The 19,994-nt window shown below is 40.5% G+C and overlaps 1 protein-coding gene across 1 annotated transcript in view; it reads left to right on the top strand.

The window, feature by feature from the left end:
* Positions 1-1,040: 1,040 nt before the first annotated feature.
* Positions 1,041-19,994, top strand: part of LOC122817353 (retinal rod rhodopsin-sensitive cGMP 3',5'-cyclic phosphodiesterase subunit gamma-like) — a 154,189-nt gene continuing 135,235 nt past the window's right edge. The window contains exon 1 of the mRNA XM_044090558.1: positions 1,041-1,238. Within this exon, the coding sequence (XP_043946493.1) occupies positions 1,090-1,238 (149 nt within the window). The 5' untranslated portion in view covers positions 1,041-1,089. The remainder of the gene's footprint in view (positions 1,239-19,994) is intronic.

Raw genomic sequence — 19,994 nt, forward strand, 5'->3', positions numbered from 1 at the left:
CCAGATCTATATTTGTGCATAAGAAAGATGTAATTCAGAGTGACAAATTTAAGAATGAGTTTGACCAAAGTAATGGCTAGCAAATTTAGGTTACAGATGGCATCCTAAGTATTAAAATGTCAGCACATGCATGCCCTTTAACAAATGTACAACTTCACACATCCTAACGGTGAAGGGAAATATCAAATGATTGAATATTTTGGAATGAAGTTCAAACAATTTTGCTGATATTGCACAGTGGACACATAGTTATTACAGAAAAAAAGCTGTCAGAAAAGTCAGAGTCAGAATTATGGCAAGACAATTTAAGAATAATTGATAAAATAAAGGCCAGGCCATCATTTCAGAGGTAGGACTAACTGATTGCCCGTATGCCTCACCTTGAAGAAATACTGGCAATCCCTAGGGAAGCCTGGGTGAAGCTTCTAGAATGAACAAAATAGGCAGTTTTGTTGTTGTTGGTCCTGTGTGTATGGAAATGTGCCTGACAAGGAATTAAAACCTGTATGAGTGCACTTATTGTGGCAGAGTTTCTGTTAGTTGTCCCTGCAATATGATGTTTCATGTAGTTCTAAAGTGCAGCTCTCATACTGAGAAGAAATGAAAACACACAATATGCAACACATGGACTATGTAGTAAGAGGTCAGCAAGAAATAGATCTTCCCTCACCAGGAAATAATGCTTTATTAAGAAGATGTTGAAAACAACCTTTCGTATACAGAATGTTGGATGAATTTCTATCAAAGGCATTTATAGGATCAAGAATTTATAACTTGCTATTACAACTTGGTAGACTAAATGAATGCCCTCATTACTGAACAATGAATGTGGCCTTGCACAGATAGTGCACATCGGTAGTTTATTGTCCTGCTGTTAAGATCACCCAGTTGATTAACACCAAACCAGTCCTTTACAATATACCTTTTAACCAAATAGGCAATATTTTCCACTTCAGAAGAATATTTAATGCAGATCTCATTAGATTGGGTTCTCACTTTCTCCTTATTTTACATTTGTCTCCTTTGCTATGCAGGTTGCAAGTAGAACAGCAAAACATCAGCTGCTGTGTCTGAGCATCTTCCACAAGCATGAATGTGCCACTGGTCAATACATCAGGGGCCATATCTCCCACCAGGGTGACAGGCGGGCCAGCAACCCCAAGGAAGGGGCCTCCCAAATTCAAACAGAGACAGACACGGCAGTTCAAAAGCAAGCCACCCAAAAAAGGTGTGCAGGGGTAGGTATTACATGCATTTCAATTTATAGTCTGCTCCTTTATTTGATAAAGTATTTTCTGCAATGACCGCTAAGGCATACAATGTTTAGTGGCAACATTTGTAAATAAGTGGTGAATATCTACATGCATAATTGGTCAAGTTCTGTTTTGATGGCAGAGGAAGGGAAGGTTTGGCTCTGTTTATGACCATGTCCTTGTATTTATTTATTTATTTTCATTTGCTAACCAGGATAGAATACTTATCCCCGTGTACCATCTGCAGGCTCAGCCCAGGAGAGTACGATTGACGGAAGATAACAAAGTTGACATTTTTAAATAGATGTATGCATAGCGATGAATAATGAAGCATATTTTATATGTAGGAGATCATCACTATAACTTAAAATACAACTACAAGTAAAAAACAGCTATACCAAAATAAATAAATAAATAAATAACCTTTTTTTAAACTGTACATTAAATTGGGTCCCTATCAGTCTTGCAACCTCGAAAAAAGAAGTGAAGAAAATGGCAAATCCAGAGTTCCGTGCTGTATGGCGATCTCAATAGAAAGTGTTCGAGGTTGCAAGGCTTCGATCATTTGGTCTCGACTAGATGGTCTTCAGCATTCTGCAACTCGATCATCTGATGGGGACCCATTAAGTTATATAGCTGGATCAAAATGCAGCAAGAAAGGTACATTCACAGTATGCATTCACTATATACAGTGTATACAGTAAGGTGTATGGTGAGAAGGGAAGGTAGAAAGGAAGAATAATTTAAGGAAGAGTGCAAGAAAGGAAGACAAAGGGTAGGTTAGGTGAGACTTCATGACTGACACATTTTTTAAGATGGCTCTGGAAAGCTTGCTAGAAAGGGAGTGCCTGTATCTTTAGAGGGAGGTATTCCCAAATGTGAAGAGTGCTAATATTGGAAAACTGTGGTCGGTACCGTAAATACTATTCCTTGGTATAAGTAAGGAGGAGATTTAGGGGTATTGTGGCACTGTGATCTTATGATATAGGTTGTGTATCTTTTAACTAACTTGCTGGCAAAAAAGCGAAGGTGTGTAGATTTAAGAATATCTATAAATGAGGAAGGTTAGGAATAGGGTACAGCTTGTTTAATTGGAAGCCATTTTGCATTTTGATAGACATTGCAGTGATGTTCTTTCTCGTTTTGGGACTAGGGAGATGAATGCACAGGTATTGTTGGCAGTGGTTTGGAAGGACATCACATGTTTTTTTGAAGCATTGGCTAGAACTGTGAAGCAAAATTCTTGTTATGTCTTCTGAATCCCTTTACCTACAGCTGCTCTGGAAGCAGAGGAGAAGTAAGAGATCTTGTTGGTTAGAAAAGTAAGGAGTTGACTTTTGATTTGATGGTAGAAGTATGAGGTTAAAAGATAAGGGTTGGCCAAGCCAGATGCCTAGCTCTGAAGTAAGTAGTTGCTTCTTTAGGTAGTTGATTGCTAAGCTGAATGGACAATTTAGTGGGAATGGTAGATTTTTTTTGATACCAAAGACCACAGATTACGTCTTCTTACTAATGAGTATATTTATTTTTGAGCAGCCACTTAGGCAGGAAAGGTCTTCTTCAAGTTTTGTTTTGATGGCAAAGGGAACAAGGGCTTGGCATTGTAGATGACCACATCATCTGCTCATAGAATGATACTGAGCTGTGGAATGTCTACGGGTAGGTGATTAATGAACAAGCAGAGGAGTAGAGGGGATAAGATGGGTCCTTCGTGTACTGTTTGGATAGGTGTGTGGAAGGAGAGAAAGAAAATCCAATTTGGACTTGGAAGTCTCTCATTAACTGTTTACAAATGTGTACCCTTTAGTGGATCATTGTCTGGGTAACATATATCACATGAAACAGAAGCTAAAAGTCTCATGTTTTTTTTTTCATAATGGAATGTCTAAGAGTGGTTCCACTTGAAAACATTGAAATTTCAAAATATCGAACTTCATATGGTCGAGACCATATGATCGATATTTTGAAATATCGAACATTTCAAGTGCAACCAAAAAAAAATTTTTAAAAGAAGTGTATGCAGGGGGACAAGCCCCCCTGCACCCCCCACACCCCCTACTTTAATATTCCAACTCTGAGATCGCACTACAGTGGGGTAAAGGGAAATCTCCTGTTTAGCGCTATATGCAGAAGCGCTAAACGGGAGATTTCCCATACTCTGTCTGCAGTGCCATCACAGAGATGGCACATTCACAGTCACAGTCTGCAGGGCACCTTACTGCCCTGCAGAAACACTACTTTTTTCCATGTTTACTTACCTTTTTCTTCCAGTTGAAAACATCGATTTTATGAAAGGTCGATCATATGGTCTCGACCATATGACATTCGACCTTTTAAAAGTTCAACATTTTCAAGTGTAACCCTAAGAATATATTTTAACTTTACTTTTATTTAAGGTATAAAAAGGATTAAAATCTCAGTTATTTAAGTTACTGTTATTGTCCAATGTGCTCATCATTGTCACCATTATCAACCCCCTTTTTCCCATTTTTACATGTGGTTGGAGTGTCACATTAACATTAAATGTAACTGTATCAGCCACTCATAGGTATAAACATTGACCCACTATGATCCTTTTCTTGTAAATCATTTATCCTCTTTCTTCCAATTTTAGTCAGGTTTTTGGGGGCAGAATTGTTACCAGATATTAACTGCACTGAATTTAGTAACAGTTTCACATCATTCTTTCCTATAGAAAAATCATGTCCCTTAATAATGCTTCAGAAAACAAAAAAATGGGGGGAAAGGCAAGTAAAGTGATCACTCCTATGTGGGTGCACTCTCTTCTCTCTCTTTATTTTGGTCAAGGGCCAAAGTCTCCATATATGGTAATAATACAATGTTACTTGCATGTATATCATACATAGCTTGTTTTTAACATCACCACCTGGTATACATAGTTCACTCTCAAGTTTCTTGTATCAGGCTCATTATTCTCCTGAAATTTCACCCACCATACTGTGATATATTTGAAGTAAAGTGTTATATGTAAAAAACATTGTCCCCTGAAGGTACACAGTAGTAAACCACACCAAATGCATGCCTAGACACAAGCATCTCTGACTGAAGTTTGACATTCGAAAGATGTCTTCACATGCTGGACAGCAGTACATCAACTGTTGACTGCTAGCTATGTTTTTGACAGTAGTACATCAATTGTTGACTTATCGCCATTTAACTACTCTATACAGCATAACCCTAAGTTGATTGGCAGACTGTTTACTGTGACATACTGTATTACACTGCAATATAACTACACCACTTTACCACCTTGTATGATGCTTTAACATGGAATAACATTTCAGTATACGTGTTATCATACTCTCATGCAGCTTGTGTGTAAAGGGGCTGCCATCCCTTAATTCCCTCCAAACCATAATCATTTTATTTTGCTGTGTTTATGATGAAACACAATAATCATTGTGTGGCCATATTTTCTGATCAGACATCATGTTTCTCTCCTGAAAATTGGTGGGTTGCCCCCTACAAGTGAAGAGGAAGGAGCTACTTCACATGAAGTAGGTTTAAGTGTCTCAAGATCTTGTTCAAAAGTGGGTTAATGGGATTAATTTTATTAATTTGATCAGAAAACAGAAAAGATAAGGGAAAAAAAATAATGTTAAGCTATAACTTCATTTTCAACTGTGATAATTTTTTTTGCTGTTTATTTGTTGATTATATTGTTTTTTTTATTCAGATAATGTGCTTGACTTTTGCATTAGTTATTTAAGAGGAATTTTTGTAGCTTTACTTTTTATTTTGGTGATGTGCTGAAAAACTGTTACTAACTGTGGCTATCCATATCACTGTGCAGATCAATCTCCAGCATCTAGCAGAGTAGTTGATTTCAGCAGATGAAAACATACCCCCCCACATACACACAATGCATGCCAGCCATCAGCCCCATCCCAACCAACTGAACCATCACCAGTTTGAAGGTCAGCAGGGATGGGCCATCATTAAGACAGCCATCATACACATTTCAAGATTGTTCATAGTGCTGTATCCCCCACACACATACCTGGAGAAGTGCTGGGGGGGGGGGTGTACAGGGACAGCAGGGAAGGTAATATTTTCACTTCTGCAAGGCCGGTGTCCTCTCAGGCAACCCTGCTCCCTCCAATGTACCAGTCCATGCCAGGAAAATCACACCATTCAGTTACCCTCAAGTACATATATTCCCTCCCCACTTCTTGGGGAGCTGAAAGAGCAACAGACCTTTTCTCCTCCCCCTCCCTGCCTTTGTTCTCCAGTGCGAGAGGTACTAATCAATCCCCATCAATTCCCATAACCTGAATCAGAGTTAGGTCTCCATCCCTGTGTACCACAGAGGCAGGATAGCTGAAAACAGAGTTAAGGTATATCATCAAAGTATAGTTTTAACATTTCTACTCAATGACTGACTCAAGCAAACATAAGAAATGGTTGATTTTTAGTTTAGTCTTGTGTACTGATTAACAACTGTTGATTTCCAGTTACTCTTGGAGAACATTGCACAACAGTTCACTGCATAGTGATTTATGGTAATACATTTTGCAGTTATTTTACTTTCTGTCATGTGTAACTTTATCTGATAGTAGAATGAGACATTTTATTCAAGCCTTATAGTCACTCACATTTTTAAGACTATAACAAACTTTCATTTTTTGTCTGCTTCTCTGTTGCGAGAAAAAGTATGCTTAAACTATTTACTTCTGAAAGACGTGTCTTTGGTAATCTGTCTAGTAAGTGATCCGTACTAGGAATCAATTCTTCTTAAATACCTGCAAAACTGGGTATAGCTGATCCTCAATAAAGAATTTAAATTAAGTAAAAAGGTGACTCTTTCTACCCTTTAGTCATTTTTCAGTTTATTATCTGTCCAACACTTGGTTAGATTAGCAAATCAAGGATAAAACAGAGACTTAGTTAAGTAATGAATGAATAAGACAAAAAGGGAAACAAAAATTGGTATCTGAGAATAGGACATGAAAAGAGTGGCACAGGCAGGACAGGCGTTTGGGGCGAGATCTGTGAGGTGACCAGGATGTGGCATAGCTCTTTGGTTTAGGAATCTTTAGAATACAGAAGACGTGGAGGTCTGTAGGAGAATGACAGAGTTTCATAAAGGCACTAGAGATGCTAGCAAACTGGCTAGTCAGGTACAGAAGATTAGAGTGGGATTGCAGCGAAGGAGGCAAACAGTAGGCCTGCAGACAAAAGAAAAACAGGTAAGCAGGGTTAGCACAGAGTAAGGCAAGGGAGAAAGTAGACGATACAGTCATTTAAATAAAGATAGAATGAGTGATACAGACAGTCGCAACAAATGATGAGGATGAGGCAGAGCAAGAGGGATTCAAGCAATAACCAGCACCACATGAAAAGCAGGAGGAAAGTGATCAAGTAGAATAAGACAGAAGGTAAAAGAGACAAAAAACATGAAGATATTTTGCAAGAAGTGACTATGTGGGATATGGGAGATATTATATACATCAAATGGATGGAAGTGGAGGAAGAAAAGGTGTGTGTGTGTATATATATATATATATATATATATATATATATATATATATATGTACATATATAAAGGATAGTTGTGTGAGGCAAGAAGAAAACAAGAGCAGTGTTGTAATGTCATACTTTGGGGGTGTTAAAGGTTGTCATTTCACTACATTGTGGCAGTGTTATCCCTCATGCCCATCAATGATTATGCAAAAAGGTCCTCTGGAAGTTCCAAGAGCTGTACCACGACCACAGAGGGATTTCTTCTCATATCAGCAGTCCTGACAGGAAAGAAAGTAGCCCCCAACCATGTCACTAAAATCACTAAGCAAGGAATTGTTACTGGTCATGCATTTAATCAACATATTTACTATTTATCACAGATTATCAAAGTAACTGGAAATGCTGCCATCTTTGTGCATGGTCATTAGGAGGCTACCTGATATTACCAAAGAGTATGTGTCACTGAATACATGTTGACACTTCTTATACTTTGGATTTTCTTCTTGTTTAACCTGTTTATATAGAGCTCAAGAACAAAGCTTGGGTGATTATTAAGTTGTATATTACTTATGAACTGGTTGATACAAGCTCAGGAAATAGGTTTCATCAAACATTGTTCCTTACAGTTTCTGAGTCCAGCTTTAGGCTTATGATTACAGTCTATTGATTTTACTGTGATTATGTTGGTGAGTATCATGATATGTGTGCTTTCTTTTTTAATTTATTAATATTTCTGCACTCTAGGTGGCATCTCTTGCAACAAACTGAGCCACAAATTATGACTCTGTTAATGGCTAATAGATACCATCCTCCCATTTTGGTAATGCTTCCTTACTCTGCTACATCTCTTTGAGCCACACATTACATAACAACCCTAGTAATGACCAAAGGGTATATTTTTTTCTTGTATTAGTACTGTACACTTTGAAGATTTACAGTTCTTTGACTCACTATTCTTTTACCATCCATGCTACAATGTTTGAAATAATCTAGGGCTGACCAGAATGTTATATTTACAGTGTTCCTTAAAAGTTGGTAATAAAAATGCTCCCCTTTTTATCTTCCTCTTTCCTACCACTACCCCTTTTGTGTTAGTTTGTGAACAACTCTCACCCTTCAGCCCCTTGTATCTGCCCACTAGTTAGGGGCACCCATTTAGACATCTGTCATCATTTTCATATCCCATTCAATGCTAATTTACTTTTCTTCTGTGCCTCCCAAAGTACTACAACACTCTCTTATTATACTGTTACCTAGTTGTTATATTTCATTTTCAGTGTGCCACTGTCAGCTACACAAGTTATACTTGAACAAATAGCACCCAGGGAACCTGTTCAACTGCAAAGCTTTCTCATACCCAAATACTAAAATAGGACCTCCTATTTCTAACTGGAAAGGGACCCCTTGTGTACCTCTAACTGCTCTATCCCCTTCTAGTTCACTAACGTCATATACTAATTTTTCCCCACCCCAGCATTTTTTCATCTTCCCATTAGTCTTTAACTCGTCCCTCACTTCTTTTCCCTAGTACCATTCATACTAAACACTCTTTTTCTCCAAATGTGTGTTTTCTCTTCTTTCTTAATTGCAATTATTGCTTTACTCCTTTTTACATTTCATATATTACTAGTTCAATGGCTAATTCCATTTTAGTGATGTCCAGTGATGACTCCAGGTTCCTTTTCTTGCCAGGCAACAATAGGAATACAATAGCTAGCTGGTAGGATACTTAGGGGATGTGAAAAAAAATACCAGCACACTGGAACACCATACCAATAAACTATAGAATACATAATACATGCTAACAACTCACCCATAATCTACTGTTAAAAATTAAAGGCCATTTCCCTCCAAATAAATGTGAATGTCATAATCTTACAAATCCTGGCATTGTTCATAATACAGAAAAAACTACTCATTTATCATGCTCAAGGATAATGGTTTTGATGAAATGTTGGTATGCTGTAGTGTAAAAAATCAAGGGTGTAGCTAACAATTCAACCGAGGTGGGAATACATTATGTGCTGAAGATCTTTGTGCCTCAGTAGAATAGAAAATAAATATCATCAACCAAAAGACGGGCTTATTTTGTTCTGTGCTACATGCTAAGGAAAATACTTTAAAACAAATACAGTGCATTTTGCAAACATTCAACATAAAATATCTGCCTATTGCAGACACTGTTGCATAGTAAAGTAGTTTATATTTATGTAAAAAATTATTTGATGCAGAGGCAAGAGTGGTCGGTTAACAGCTCCTGCATTACAATGAAAGTTTTGACACCTCAGGAGGAATGTGGAAAAGAGTCTGTAAGCACTTGGACTACGAATTGGAAGCTTCAGACATGCACTTCAGCTAGTTCACTTTGTTGAGCATTTACAGCTACTGTTAAAAAGGTAAAAATTGCTCTGAGAACACAAAGAGTAATTCAAGCAAAAAAGTGAAATTGAAAAATAGGTTTTCAGAAGCTGTGCAAGATGCTTGTGACTCACACTACTGCCATTTCATTTATAAGGAAGTTAAAAAATATGTAGAACCACTAGAAATCAATAAAATAAAACAACCGCCACAAACTAATGAACGTTTATTAAACCAAACTTATAAAAAGACTTAGCACTTTGGCTACAATGCCTTCCATGACTAACAGCCATTTATAAAAAAAACTTCTTTTATACACTCTTTGTAATTAAAACTCTTAAACAATTAAACAATTAACTATATACAATAAATTAATTAAATATTTCCAATTGCACTCCTTTTTAGGACCAAATGGTTCCAAGGTCTTATACTTTAAAATAAACACACCCCGGGATTCAGTAAGCAAAAACCTCTTTGCAGGAATAGTGTAGACGTTCTTGTATGGAATATGGCCGCCTGGCAATCCAATAAACATGCCAGGGGACGTGCACGAGCCTGGCAACACTATTCTGCCATGGACATAACTGGATTATGCTAATGACCTCATTTGCTGTTGAAAACCATGAAAATGAGGTCAATTAGTGATCCAGTAAGCAGGCAGGCATCCGTGGCAGAATAGTGTAGCATGCAGAAATGTATTCAGTTACTAGCAGAATACATTTCTGCAAAAATCAAAATGGAGACATGACAGCTCAAACCAAAGCAGGTATTCTAATCCTTAGGCATGCCAATGGCCAAATATATGGCCATTGGCATGAAAAGATGTTGCAAAATTATAAAAATAAAAGTTCAGTTTTTTTTGGTCGATCTCGGCCGTTTAAGCATAGGGCAGCGATGTGCAAATGGGATTGTGCTGAAAATAAAAAAATTGTGAAAATGCAATTTTAAGTGAAATCTGCATTTTGCCATTATAGTCTATGGCATGCAGAATCAAAACAATATCAGGGAACAGTGGTTGCTAAGGGGAAAGGCTCTGGGGTAGTGTTGTAACTAGGGACTAAATGGGGTATGCTAATGTGTGAAATTTACTGAATCATTAAAAGAAGCAAAGTGCCAAACTGCACCTAACCGTGTAGATGCTATAAGGCAGTGGTGTAAGCAGGAGGAGCAGCAGACTTGAAAAGGAGGTGTGTCATGCTTGGTGTAAGCACATTGGAGCTCCACGGCTCACATTTGAGCTTAGCTAAGCACAGCTAAACAAGGGCACATTTGAGCTTAGCTAAGCACAGCTAAGCAAGGGGGTGTGTCCAAGGCTGTATTGACTTATTTCATGAAATGAAGAGTGTGTTCGTGTCCAGGTGAGGGCCATTTCTCATTGTTTACCTTAGCTAAATGGGTTTGCGTGGCACGCACCAGGTCTTAAAAAAAATAAAATAGCAGGAATGTTTACATTTGGGTGCTGGGTGGGGCTTAAAAGGGGTGGAAATAGGAAGGGAAAAAAGGATTAAAAAAGGAAAATAGCAGAATACAAGCAATCAAGTACAAATAACATAGCTGGCAGGTGGAATGCATCATAGTCAGCCAATCATGCAGGCAGCATCTGCAGCACAACAGTATAAACTATGGAAACACCTTACAGTCTGTTTTATCCCACAAACTCTGCACCATTTGTGTACACATGTGGGGGAATTTTAACCAAAAACATGTTAGGGGGTGCCATTGCTTTGATTAATCATTATGTGCTAGAGACTGAGGGTGATGAGGCAGATAATGCTGGCAACTACCCCAGACCGAGGAGGAGAAGAGTGTTCAGACACAGGGTAACTTACCAGGGGCTACATGATCTGGAGATAGTAGAGCACTACAGGGTGGACAGAGACATACTGCAGCAAATCATCAAGCTGTGTCAGCCTTAACTCAGACCCAGAGCCAACAGAGGGGAACCCATCCCAGTGGATACCAAGGTATGTGTAGCCTTAAGAATACTAGCTACAGGTACTTTCCAAAGACCTACTGGAGACATCATGGGGGTCTCACAGGCATCCGCATCCAGGGTACTCCACCAGTCCCTGGATGCTATCCTACCACATGCCAGTGAGCACATTTACTTCCCTAACACCTGTGAGGAGAGGACCAGCAATATGCGTCTCTTCACTGTGTAGCAGAATACCCAGAGGTACTGGGTGTGATAAACTGCATGCACATCCACATCAAAGCACCACCCAGTGAACAGGGTAGGGTCTACATAAACTGCAAGGGCTTCCACTCCATCAACTGCCAGGTTGTGTGCAATACCCAGGGCATTATCATGAATGTGCGTGCTGGCAGCGCTGGAAGCCATCACAACTCCCACATCTGGCATTCGTCACAGCTGTGCCAGGCATTTGCCAATGGGGACATCCCATATGGCCATCTGATAGGGAATGCTGGCTATGCAATGGAGCCATGGATGATGACACCCATCAGAAATGCACACACACCCACACAAGAATGCCATAATGAGGCACATGCACAAACCAGGATCAGTATAGAGCGCGTGTTTGGGATGCTAAGTCATGGTTCCACTACCTTGACATATCTGGTGGAGCCTTGCAGTACTCTCCAGCCACATGTGCACACATGTTCATAGTTTATGCCATGCTACACAATATGATCCTGCTGAAACAGCTGCAGCAGAAACAGCATGGAAAAGGGCCACACAGCCCCCCCACCATTGCCAAGGTCCCCACAGGCACAGAGGGACTCAGAAGAAAACCCTGAGCCTGCTCCCGTAGGCAGATGGAGGCATGCCCAGTATGACCAGGCCTTGGCAAGGAGTCAACGCATAGCACACACACTGACACTGTAGGTACCCAGGAACTGACACCTTTCTCTGACTTGCACACACAGTAAAATGGATGACACACACATTACCTGTAATTTATCATGTATAGGCAGTGTACTGTGTGCATCCAACATAGGTAGCCCTCAAGCACTGTCCTCACAACTGCTGCAGGCACAAGGTAAGTCAGTCTTCTTAACAATAAATGAATGGATTACTATGCTTTGGTAGCATTTCTATGGTAATTCTGCATGCATGCAAGGGAATGGGGAGGCCTACTGGGATAGCAGCAGACAACTGACAGCTATGTGGGACACTAGGAAATGTCTGCACAATACTGACTTCCTCACACTATGCAGTATCATTTAAGGTGACAAATCCCACTGCAGTATATGTGAGGGGCCAACTAAGGGGGGTCATAGGTCACATGCATGGATGTCACTTTGGGGATCCCATACTCACCCCCAGACTCACACAGCAAGTCAGCTGTAGAAAACCATAAAGGAGTGTCTGACAAAGGCACACAAATGGCAACAATGACGGAATACCCCCTACAGACTTACACAGTGATATCACAGCAGGCCTTGCATTTGCAGTAAGACTCTAAAGGGTAAGAAGTCTGAAACTCAATTGTATGGCATTACAATCTAACCTGTGGTTGGTAGTGATATGCCTCTATTCTCCAAGACAGGACACAATACTATGCTAAATGGAGCCAAAATGTAAAGCCAATATCAGCACAGTCTGTGCAATTGTGCACTGTTGACAGGTGTGCTCCCCAGACCCATATTCACATAGAAATACAGTAACATGTAAGTTTGTAAGGTAATAGCAGCAGAGCATACATTGCCAGGGCTGTCCCAATCAACATAGATAACTTGTTGCATGTCCAGAATATGCAGGGGTCAATGAGCTATGCATATGTGTGGGGAATGCTGTCAGGATGTCACCAGCAACTTCTCATGGCTGTTGTGTCCTATAGTGGCCTAGGTACAGTTTGTGGTAGACAGGGCCATGTTCCATGAAATGCAGTGCCAACTATTTTACATGTTAGCTACACCTACGGTGGAAGTTGTACACACTGTCCAGATGTCAATATCCATTACTGCTGGGAAGCTGGACAGGTCATGTACAGGGGGCCACACATATGAAAAGTACACAGGTTGGAGTAACCTACATAGTGCCTACCATACCTCACAACTGTACAGACCTTTTGCAGAATGTACACAGGTATGCATCACATTTGTGGTGTCTTTAGTCTGAAATAGTGGTTGTCTGACAAATCACTGGCAAATCTTCAATGTCTAAATTCAGAAAATATTGATGGATTGTAGTGTCTCAGACTTTATAGACTATAGAAAAATACATGCTAATGCAAAATCTGTTATTGTATCTCCCTTCCAGGTTTGTAAGGCCAGTAGTTACAATGGTCCATATATTTAGGCCTTTGTCACCCAATTACTCATGGCCTTGTCCAGATGTCTGGCTCACATACGTAGAGAGGTATGGTGCCTAGTAGCACAGCAGTGCATTCTGTCACTTACCATTGTCACCCCAGGGGGACTCCACTACCTGGTAGCCTGGGAACATATGAGTGACAGAATGCATTGCCTTGTTACAGATGGCCTGCATCAGTCTCACATGGCCTACAGGCCTCTGGCAAAGGCCCATGCCTCACCCATAGTGCCTTTGTAGGGAATGTCATGGGATCCATACTACCAAAATAACACAGTCAACAAAATGCAAATGTAAGGCCGTGCTGCTAAATGCTACTAGCATACCTCTCAACCACGTAAAGGAAGAAATCTGGACAAAGCCATACATAATGGTGTTATAAAGGCCCAACTATATGGATACATTTGAATATTGCTCTCATAATGTTAGAAAGTTGACAGAATAACAGAGGGGGTGTGTAGTAGCATGGATGTCATGAAGGGTGTTAAGTCTAAAACTCTAAAGTTCTGTCAGTATTCCCTGACTGCAACCCTGAGTGATTTGCAACAAATGTGCTAGAACACAATGTTAAGGGAAACCAACCACAATACATAAGGCATGATTCTGGATAATCTGTACAGCTGACAGGTATGGCCACACCGGGATATGACCTTCCAGGTAAGAGGAATACTGCACAACCAGGAGCTCCCCAACCAGCATATCACCAAGGTGTTGGAACTTTTTACACAGCTTCATCAGTCAATTGGCTGTAGACATACCTCCCAATTGGCCGGATTGTGCAAGAATGTCTAGCCTATACCTCATAATATAGATCTGTGCATCATCCATCTTGTATTTCTCTTGTAAATAACTGTGATGATCCGATTATATCTGTCAGTAGGTAATGACACAATACATATCAAACATTACATATGTCAGAAAATGTCTGCTAAAACAAACCCTGTAACTCAAGCAACTCATACATTGATAAGAGCAATAGTTACAGTCCCCCACCCCCATGTTTGGCCCATTGTTTCCCCATATTGGCAGTCTATCTCCAGATATCTTGAAAAAACAGGTTGCAAGGTATGGCTGTAGCACACAACACCCCAGACTGGAGTACAACTATCCCTGGAATGGATTCCCACAATTACTATAAAAGGTCATACTCAGCATGCTCCTTCACTTAGAGAAGTGAAGCCCATGTCTGAAATCACACTTGACTATTATATCTCTGTATTGTGCAAATGTCTTTGCATACACACAGCTATGTAAACCTAACTGTCTCCACACACACACCCATCAGACAAGATTACACACAGGCAGCTGTAGGTGGCACATGTGGTATATCTGCATCTGTTGTGTGTGATACGCACACATATATATGGGTAACATATTACAATATGTCAAGGATACACATACACAGACACGGGGAAGAGAGGGCAGACAGTGATTTATTTATTTATTTCTAGTTTGATGACAGGGGAGGTCCACTGGGCTCAGGGAGCCCGTTTTCAGTGGAGGCCCTGGAAGAAAAGCTCTGCATTACATAGTTTAGTTACATATACAATCATAGTAAGGAAAACACAATTACAATTTCATTTCATGCTAGAGAACAGGAATAAATTCTTTGGTTACATAGTATCTAAATATTTAGGATGGCAGTGGTAACTTAATTGAGAGGGAGAATAAAGACTTAGAAGGTAAAGAGAGAAAAAAAGGTGGGATGGGTTATTTATAATACGTACAATTATGCTATTTACAATATGTGCATTTATGTTAGGTTAGCTTGTACTCAGAGTTAGTCAGGAGTTTAAGGGGTGGATTGATTATTAGGTTAGGTGGGGAGAGTGCAGTTGCATTTCCTCTTAGAGGAAAGGTAGGAATGTAGCTGAGTTTTAAAGTTTTCAAACTTTTCACAAGTCCTTAGAGAGGAAGGAAGAGAATTCCATTTTTTAGCTAAGGAAAAGGATAGAAGAAGCTGACCAGCAGGACGAGTGGGTTTGCGGACAGTGATTAGGTTTTGGTGAGTAGATCTTAGAGTTCTCTGACGGGTGTAAGGTTGGAGGATGTTGGTTATTGCTGGACACTTGGTAGGTTGAAAAATTAGTCTGTGGGCTGTGGTAATTTGGAGATAGTGTAGATGGTTGGAGAGTTCAAGCCAATTTAACAAATGAAGGGCAGTACAATGATGGGAGAAGAATTTGGCTTTGGTTGCAAATTTAGAAATCTTATTAAACAGACTTCCAATTTGGAGGAGAGAGAGGCAGATAAGTTTGTTAGTAGAGGAGTGCCATACATTAGTGAGGGGAGTAGATAGGTAGTGGTGAGAGTTTGTCTGGTGGTAGGAGAGAGAAAGTGAATGTTTCTGTAGAGCATACCAAGTTTTATATGGGTTTTCCTAATGTTTTCCTGGATGTGAGTGTTGAATTTTAGGTGTTCATCAATAGTAACCCAAAGTAGTTTAGCAAAGGGAACAACCTCTATAGTAGAGTTGTTTTGGCTAATAATTTGGAACGCGTTTTTATCAAGAGGGGAAGCTTTTGAGGGAGAGAATAATAGTATTCTGGATTTGTTGGCATTTAAAGAGAGGTGGTTTTGGAGCATCCAGTTTTCAGTGGTGGAGAAAGCAGTTTGGGTCACTGTTTGAAGCTCTGAGAGGTTAGAGGTGCAGCAGACTACAATTGAATCATCTGCATATTGTACAATTTTGATGTTGGGTATGGCTTTGTGGAAATCATTAATAAAGATGTTGAATAGCATTGGACCGAGTATGGATCCCTGGGGTACCCCAGTGGGGGTAGAAAGGAAGGTTGAGGTGCCTTTCCCCCATTTCACAGCTTGAGACCTGTCAGAGAGGTAGCTTGAGGACCAGGATAAGGTATTCTGGGAGAGATTAAGGTTAGAAAGATGGTTCAAGAGATGGGTGTAGGAGATGGTATCGAATGCCTTGGACAGATCTAGTAGAACAGTTGATACTATTTCTCCAGAGTCACGGGCAAGATTTATTGTGTCTAAGAAGGAGAGAAGGGCAGTGACAATACTACGGCCAGGTCGGAAGCAGTGTTGGGTTGAAGTAATTAGTTGGTGATTGGCTAGGAATGTCATAATTTGGGCACATAAGATTCCTGCATAGATCTATTGATCAAGATGCTAATGGAGAAAGCGATACCATCTGCGGCTATTTTTTGGAAGGAAGATGGGATATTGTCAGGGGCACTGGAGCATAGATTTAATTTAGAGAGTATTTTTTATGTGGGAGGTTGAGATGGGTTTAAGTTCAAATAATGGAAGAGGATTGGGGGCAGAAGGTGGTGTAGGGGGTGTGTAAGACTGGATAGGTTGAGGGGAAGGGTTATTGTTAGGGAAAGTCTTGGTCAGCTCTGCTATGGAGTTGGTGAAGAAGGAGTTGAATAAAGAGGCTATTTCAGGATCAGATTTGCTGGTGTCAGGGCAGGGGTTGTTTTTGGTACCTGGGTTGAGAAGAGAATGAATTCCAGAAATGTTTGGGGTTTTTTGATTGGTTAGACTGGAGTTTGATATGGTAGGACTTTTCGTCTTTGATGATTTGTTTTTTAGTGAGGTTGCGGAGTTGTTTATATTAAAGAAAAGTTTCTGGCTGCTTGTTTTGATGGTATGTTTTCCAGGATTTATCTCTTTGTAGCATAAGTTTTTTGGTATCTTTCATTAGCCATGGGGCGGTCTTGGTTTTTACTCTTTTTGTTCTTAGTGGAGCAAGGGAGATGAGGACGTTTAAGAAGGTTGAGTTGAAAAATTCTACAGTATTGTCTAGTGGAAGAGTTTTTAGGGGGTGCCAGTTTGTTTGTTTTAGGGAGTCAGAGAAAGTAGTGGGGTTAAAGTTTGTGAGGCTACGTGTGTGAATATATTGGTGTAGGTGAGGAGAGGAGCGGGTAGCTCGGTGTATGAAAGCTGGCAAGTGGTCTCCTATAGGGTAAGGTATAATGCCAGAGTTTAAGACTTTATTAGGATGGGATACTAAGATCCAGTCTACTGTGGTACATGGAGGGTTTGTTTTGTTGGGTCTGGTAAAGGAGTTAGTTGGGTATAGTTAAATAGATTGATGGGTATGGTGGGATTAGAGTTGTTGATTTTATTCCAATCGATATTTACATCTCCAAGTATGAAGGTTTCTAGTTTAATATTGGTAGAGGTCTAGAGAAGAATTTCTTCAAAAGTAGTGGTGTTATTACTAGGGGGATATAGAGGCAATGATACAAATGTTTTTGTGGTTATTTATTTTTAGTAGGCCTATTACTAGTTCTGCATTGTTGAATGGAGGGATAGGTTTGGGGTAGGGAGTGATGGATAGCAGGTTAGAGTAGACTAAGGCTGCCCCACCCACTTTTCTACTTAAGCAATCGTGTCTGAGGGATTTGAATCCTGGAGGGAGGATTTCAGAGTCACAAATATGAGATAATTGTGATAGAGTGAGACACACAGGGAGACACACACACAGAGTGAGTCATACACAGGGATACCCTGAATGGCATAGAGTGATGTCCCACTGCAGACAGTTGCATACCAGTTGTAACCACTGACATGTGCCAGCATGAATATGAGATTCGTTGTCTGATGGCACTGAGGTGGGTGTTGGAATATCACATCACCTACCTTTGTGTGTGTGTGTGTGTGTGTGTGTGTGTGTGTGTGTGTGTGTGTGTGTGTGTGTGTGTAGGTCTAAGTATTATGATGCCTTATTCACTCAGTACACGTCCAATTGCCCTACTTTACAACATCTGCTAATGTCATTCACCTTAGAAGTACCTTTGGACTAGCTTCAGTCCTATAAGCTCTATAGTGCATGTGATAACTGCCTAACGCTATCATACAAATAACTAGATAGGTAGAGGTTCTAATCACAGACCTGGTATATGTAACAGTGTGTGTGTGTGTGTGTGTGTGTGTGTGTGTGTGTGTGTGTGTGTGTGTGTGTGTGTGTGTGTGTGTGTGTGTGTGAGTGTGTGTGTGTGTGTTTTAATCCATTCCCAACCAGTACACCTCCTATTGTCCTACTTCACAAGATCTGCTGATGTCATTCACTGTAGAAGTACCTTTGGACTAGCCTCTGCCCTATAATCTCTGTGGTGTGTGATAACTGTATAACACTAACACACACAAATAGCTATTTAGGTAGGGGTTCTAATCTCAGTACTGGCAAATGGAAAAGTGCGTGTGTTTGTGTGTGTGTATGTCTGTAGGTTAAAGATTTTGAGCCTGTTCACACCCAGTACACTTGCAATTGCCCTACTTTAGCAGTCCTGCTGATGTCAGTCACCTTGAAGTACCTTTAGACAGCCTGCACCCCTACAAGCTCTGTGGCGCATGTGATAATTGCGTAACATTACAATGCAAATAACTAATTAGGTAAAGGGTCTAATCTCAGTCCTGGCAAATGTAAAAGGGTGTGTCTGTAGGTTAAAGGTTTTGAGCCTGTTCACACCCAGTACAAATCCCACTGCTGTACTTTAACAGTCCTGTTGATGTCAGTCACCTTAGAAGTACCTCTGGGGACCCTACAGCCCTACAAGCTCTGTGGCACGTATGATAATTGTGTAGCACTGTAATGCAAATAACTAGTTAGGTAGAGGTTCTAATCTCAATTCTGGCAAATGTAAAAGTGTGTGTGTGTGTCTGTTGGTTAAAGATTTTGACCCCGTTCACACCCAGTACACTTGTCATTGCCCTACTTTAGCAGTCCTGCTGATGTCAGTTACCTTAGAAGTACCTTTGGGCAGCCCACAGCCCTACAAGCTTTGTGACGCTTGCGATAATTGTGTAACACTATAGTACAAATAAGTAGTTAGGCAGGGGGTCTAATCTCAGTCCTGGTAAATGTGTACGGAAGTGCACTTGTGTGTGTAAGTGTGTATATGTGTATGTTAAAGTATTTTGTGGCCTCTCTCACCCAGTACATCACCCACTGCCATACTTTACAAGGGTCAGGTATGTTCCTCACCTTAGAAGTATCTTGGGACACCCTTCACCCTATAAGCTCTGTGGCGTGTGCGATAAATGCATAACACTGTAGTAGCAGTAACCAGATAGGTATGGGTTCTAATCTCAGTCCTGCAAGTGTGTGTGTGTGTGTGTGTGTGTGTGTGTGTGTGTGTGTGTGTGTGTGTGTGTGTGTGTGTGTGTGTGTGTGTGTGTGTGTGTGTGATCCCACTGGGGGGTGGGTTTTGAAAATTTTTGGTGCTGCCCACCCAATACATGTCCCAATGTCCACTTTACAAGGCCCACTGTTGTCATCCACTATAGAGGTAGCTGTACACACTCTGCAGCCCTATAAGCTCTTGTGCCATGTGCGATAACTATGTATCAGTATGGAATAAACAACAAGATAGGCAGGCCTTCTAATCCTTAGATACCATTCCACACTCAGGAATCATAGACAAAACAACTCAGCTAGGCAGCAACCCCTATATCACTAGGTGGCTTGCAAACTGGCTCACAGAACCCACAATGTGGAAGCAGCAGACTCCATGTCAGACTGCCTACCAGTCATACGTGGAGTCCCACAGGGTCCCCTCATGTTCGGGATCTACACTTCTGAAGTCCAGCCCAACACATAGGCAGTCTGTCTGACAATGTTTGCAGATGACTGCAAGTTGGGTGCTATTATT

The sequence above is a fragment of the Protopterus annectens genome, chromosome 12.part0 (assembly GCF_019279795.1).
Source record: "Protopterus annectens isolate FY-2018-M chromosome 12.part0, PAN1.0, whole genome shotgun sequence".
In the NCBI taxonomy this organism is placed as follows: domain Eukaryota; kingdom Metazoa; phylum Chordata; order Ceratodontiformes; family Protopteridae; genus Protopterus; species Protopterus annectens.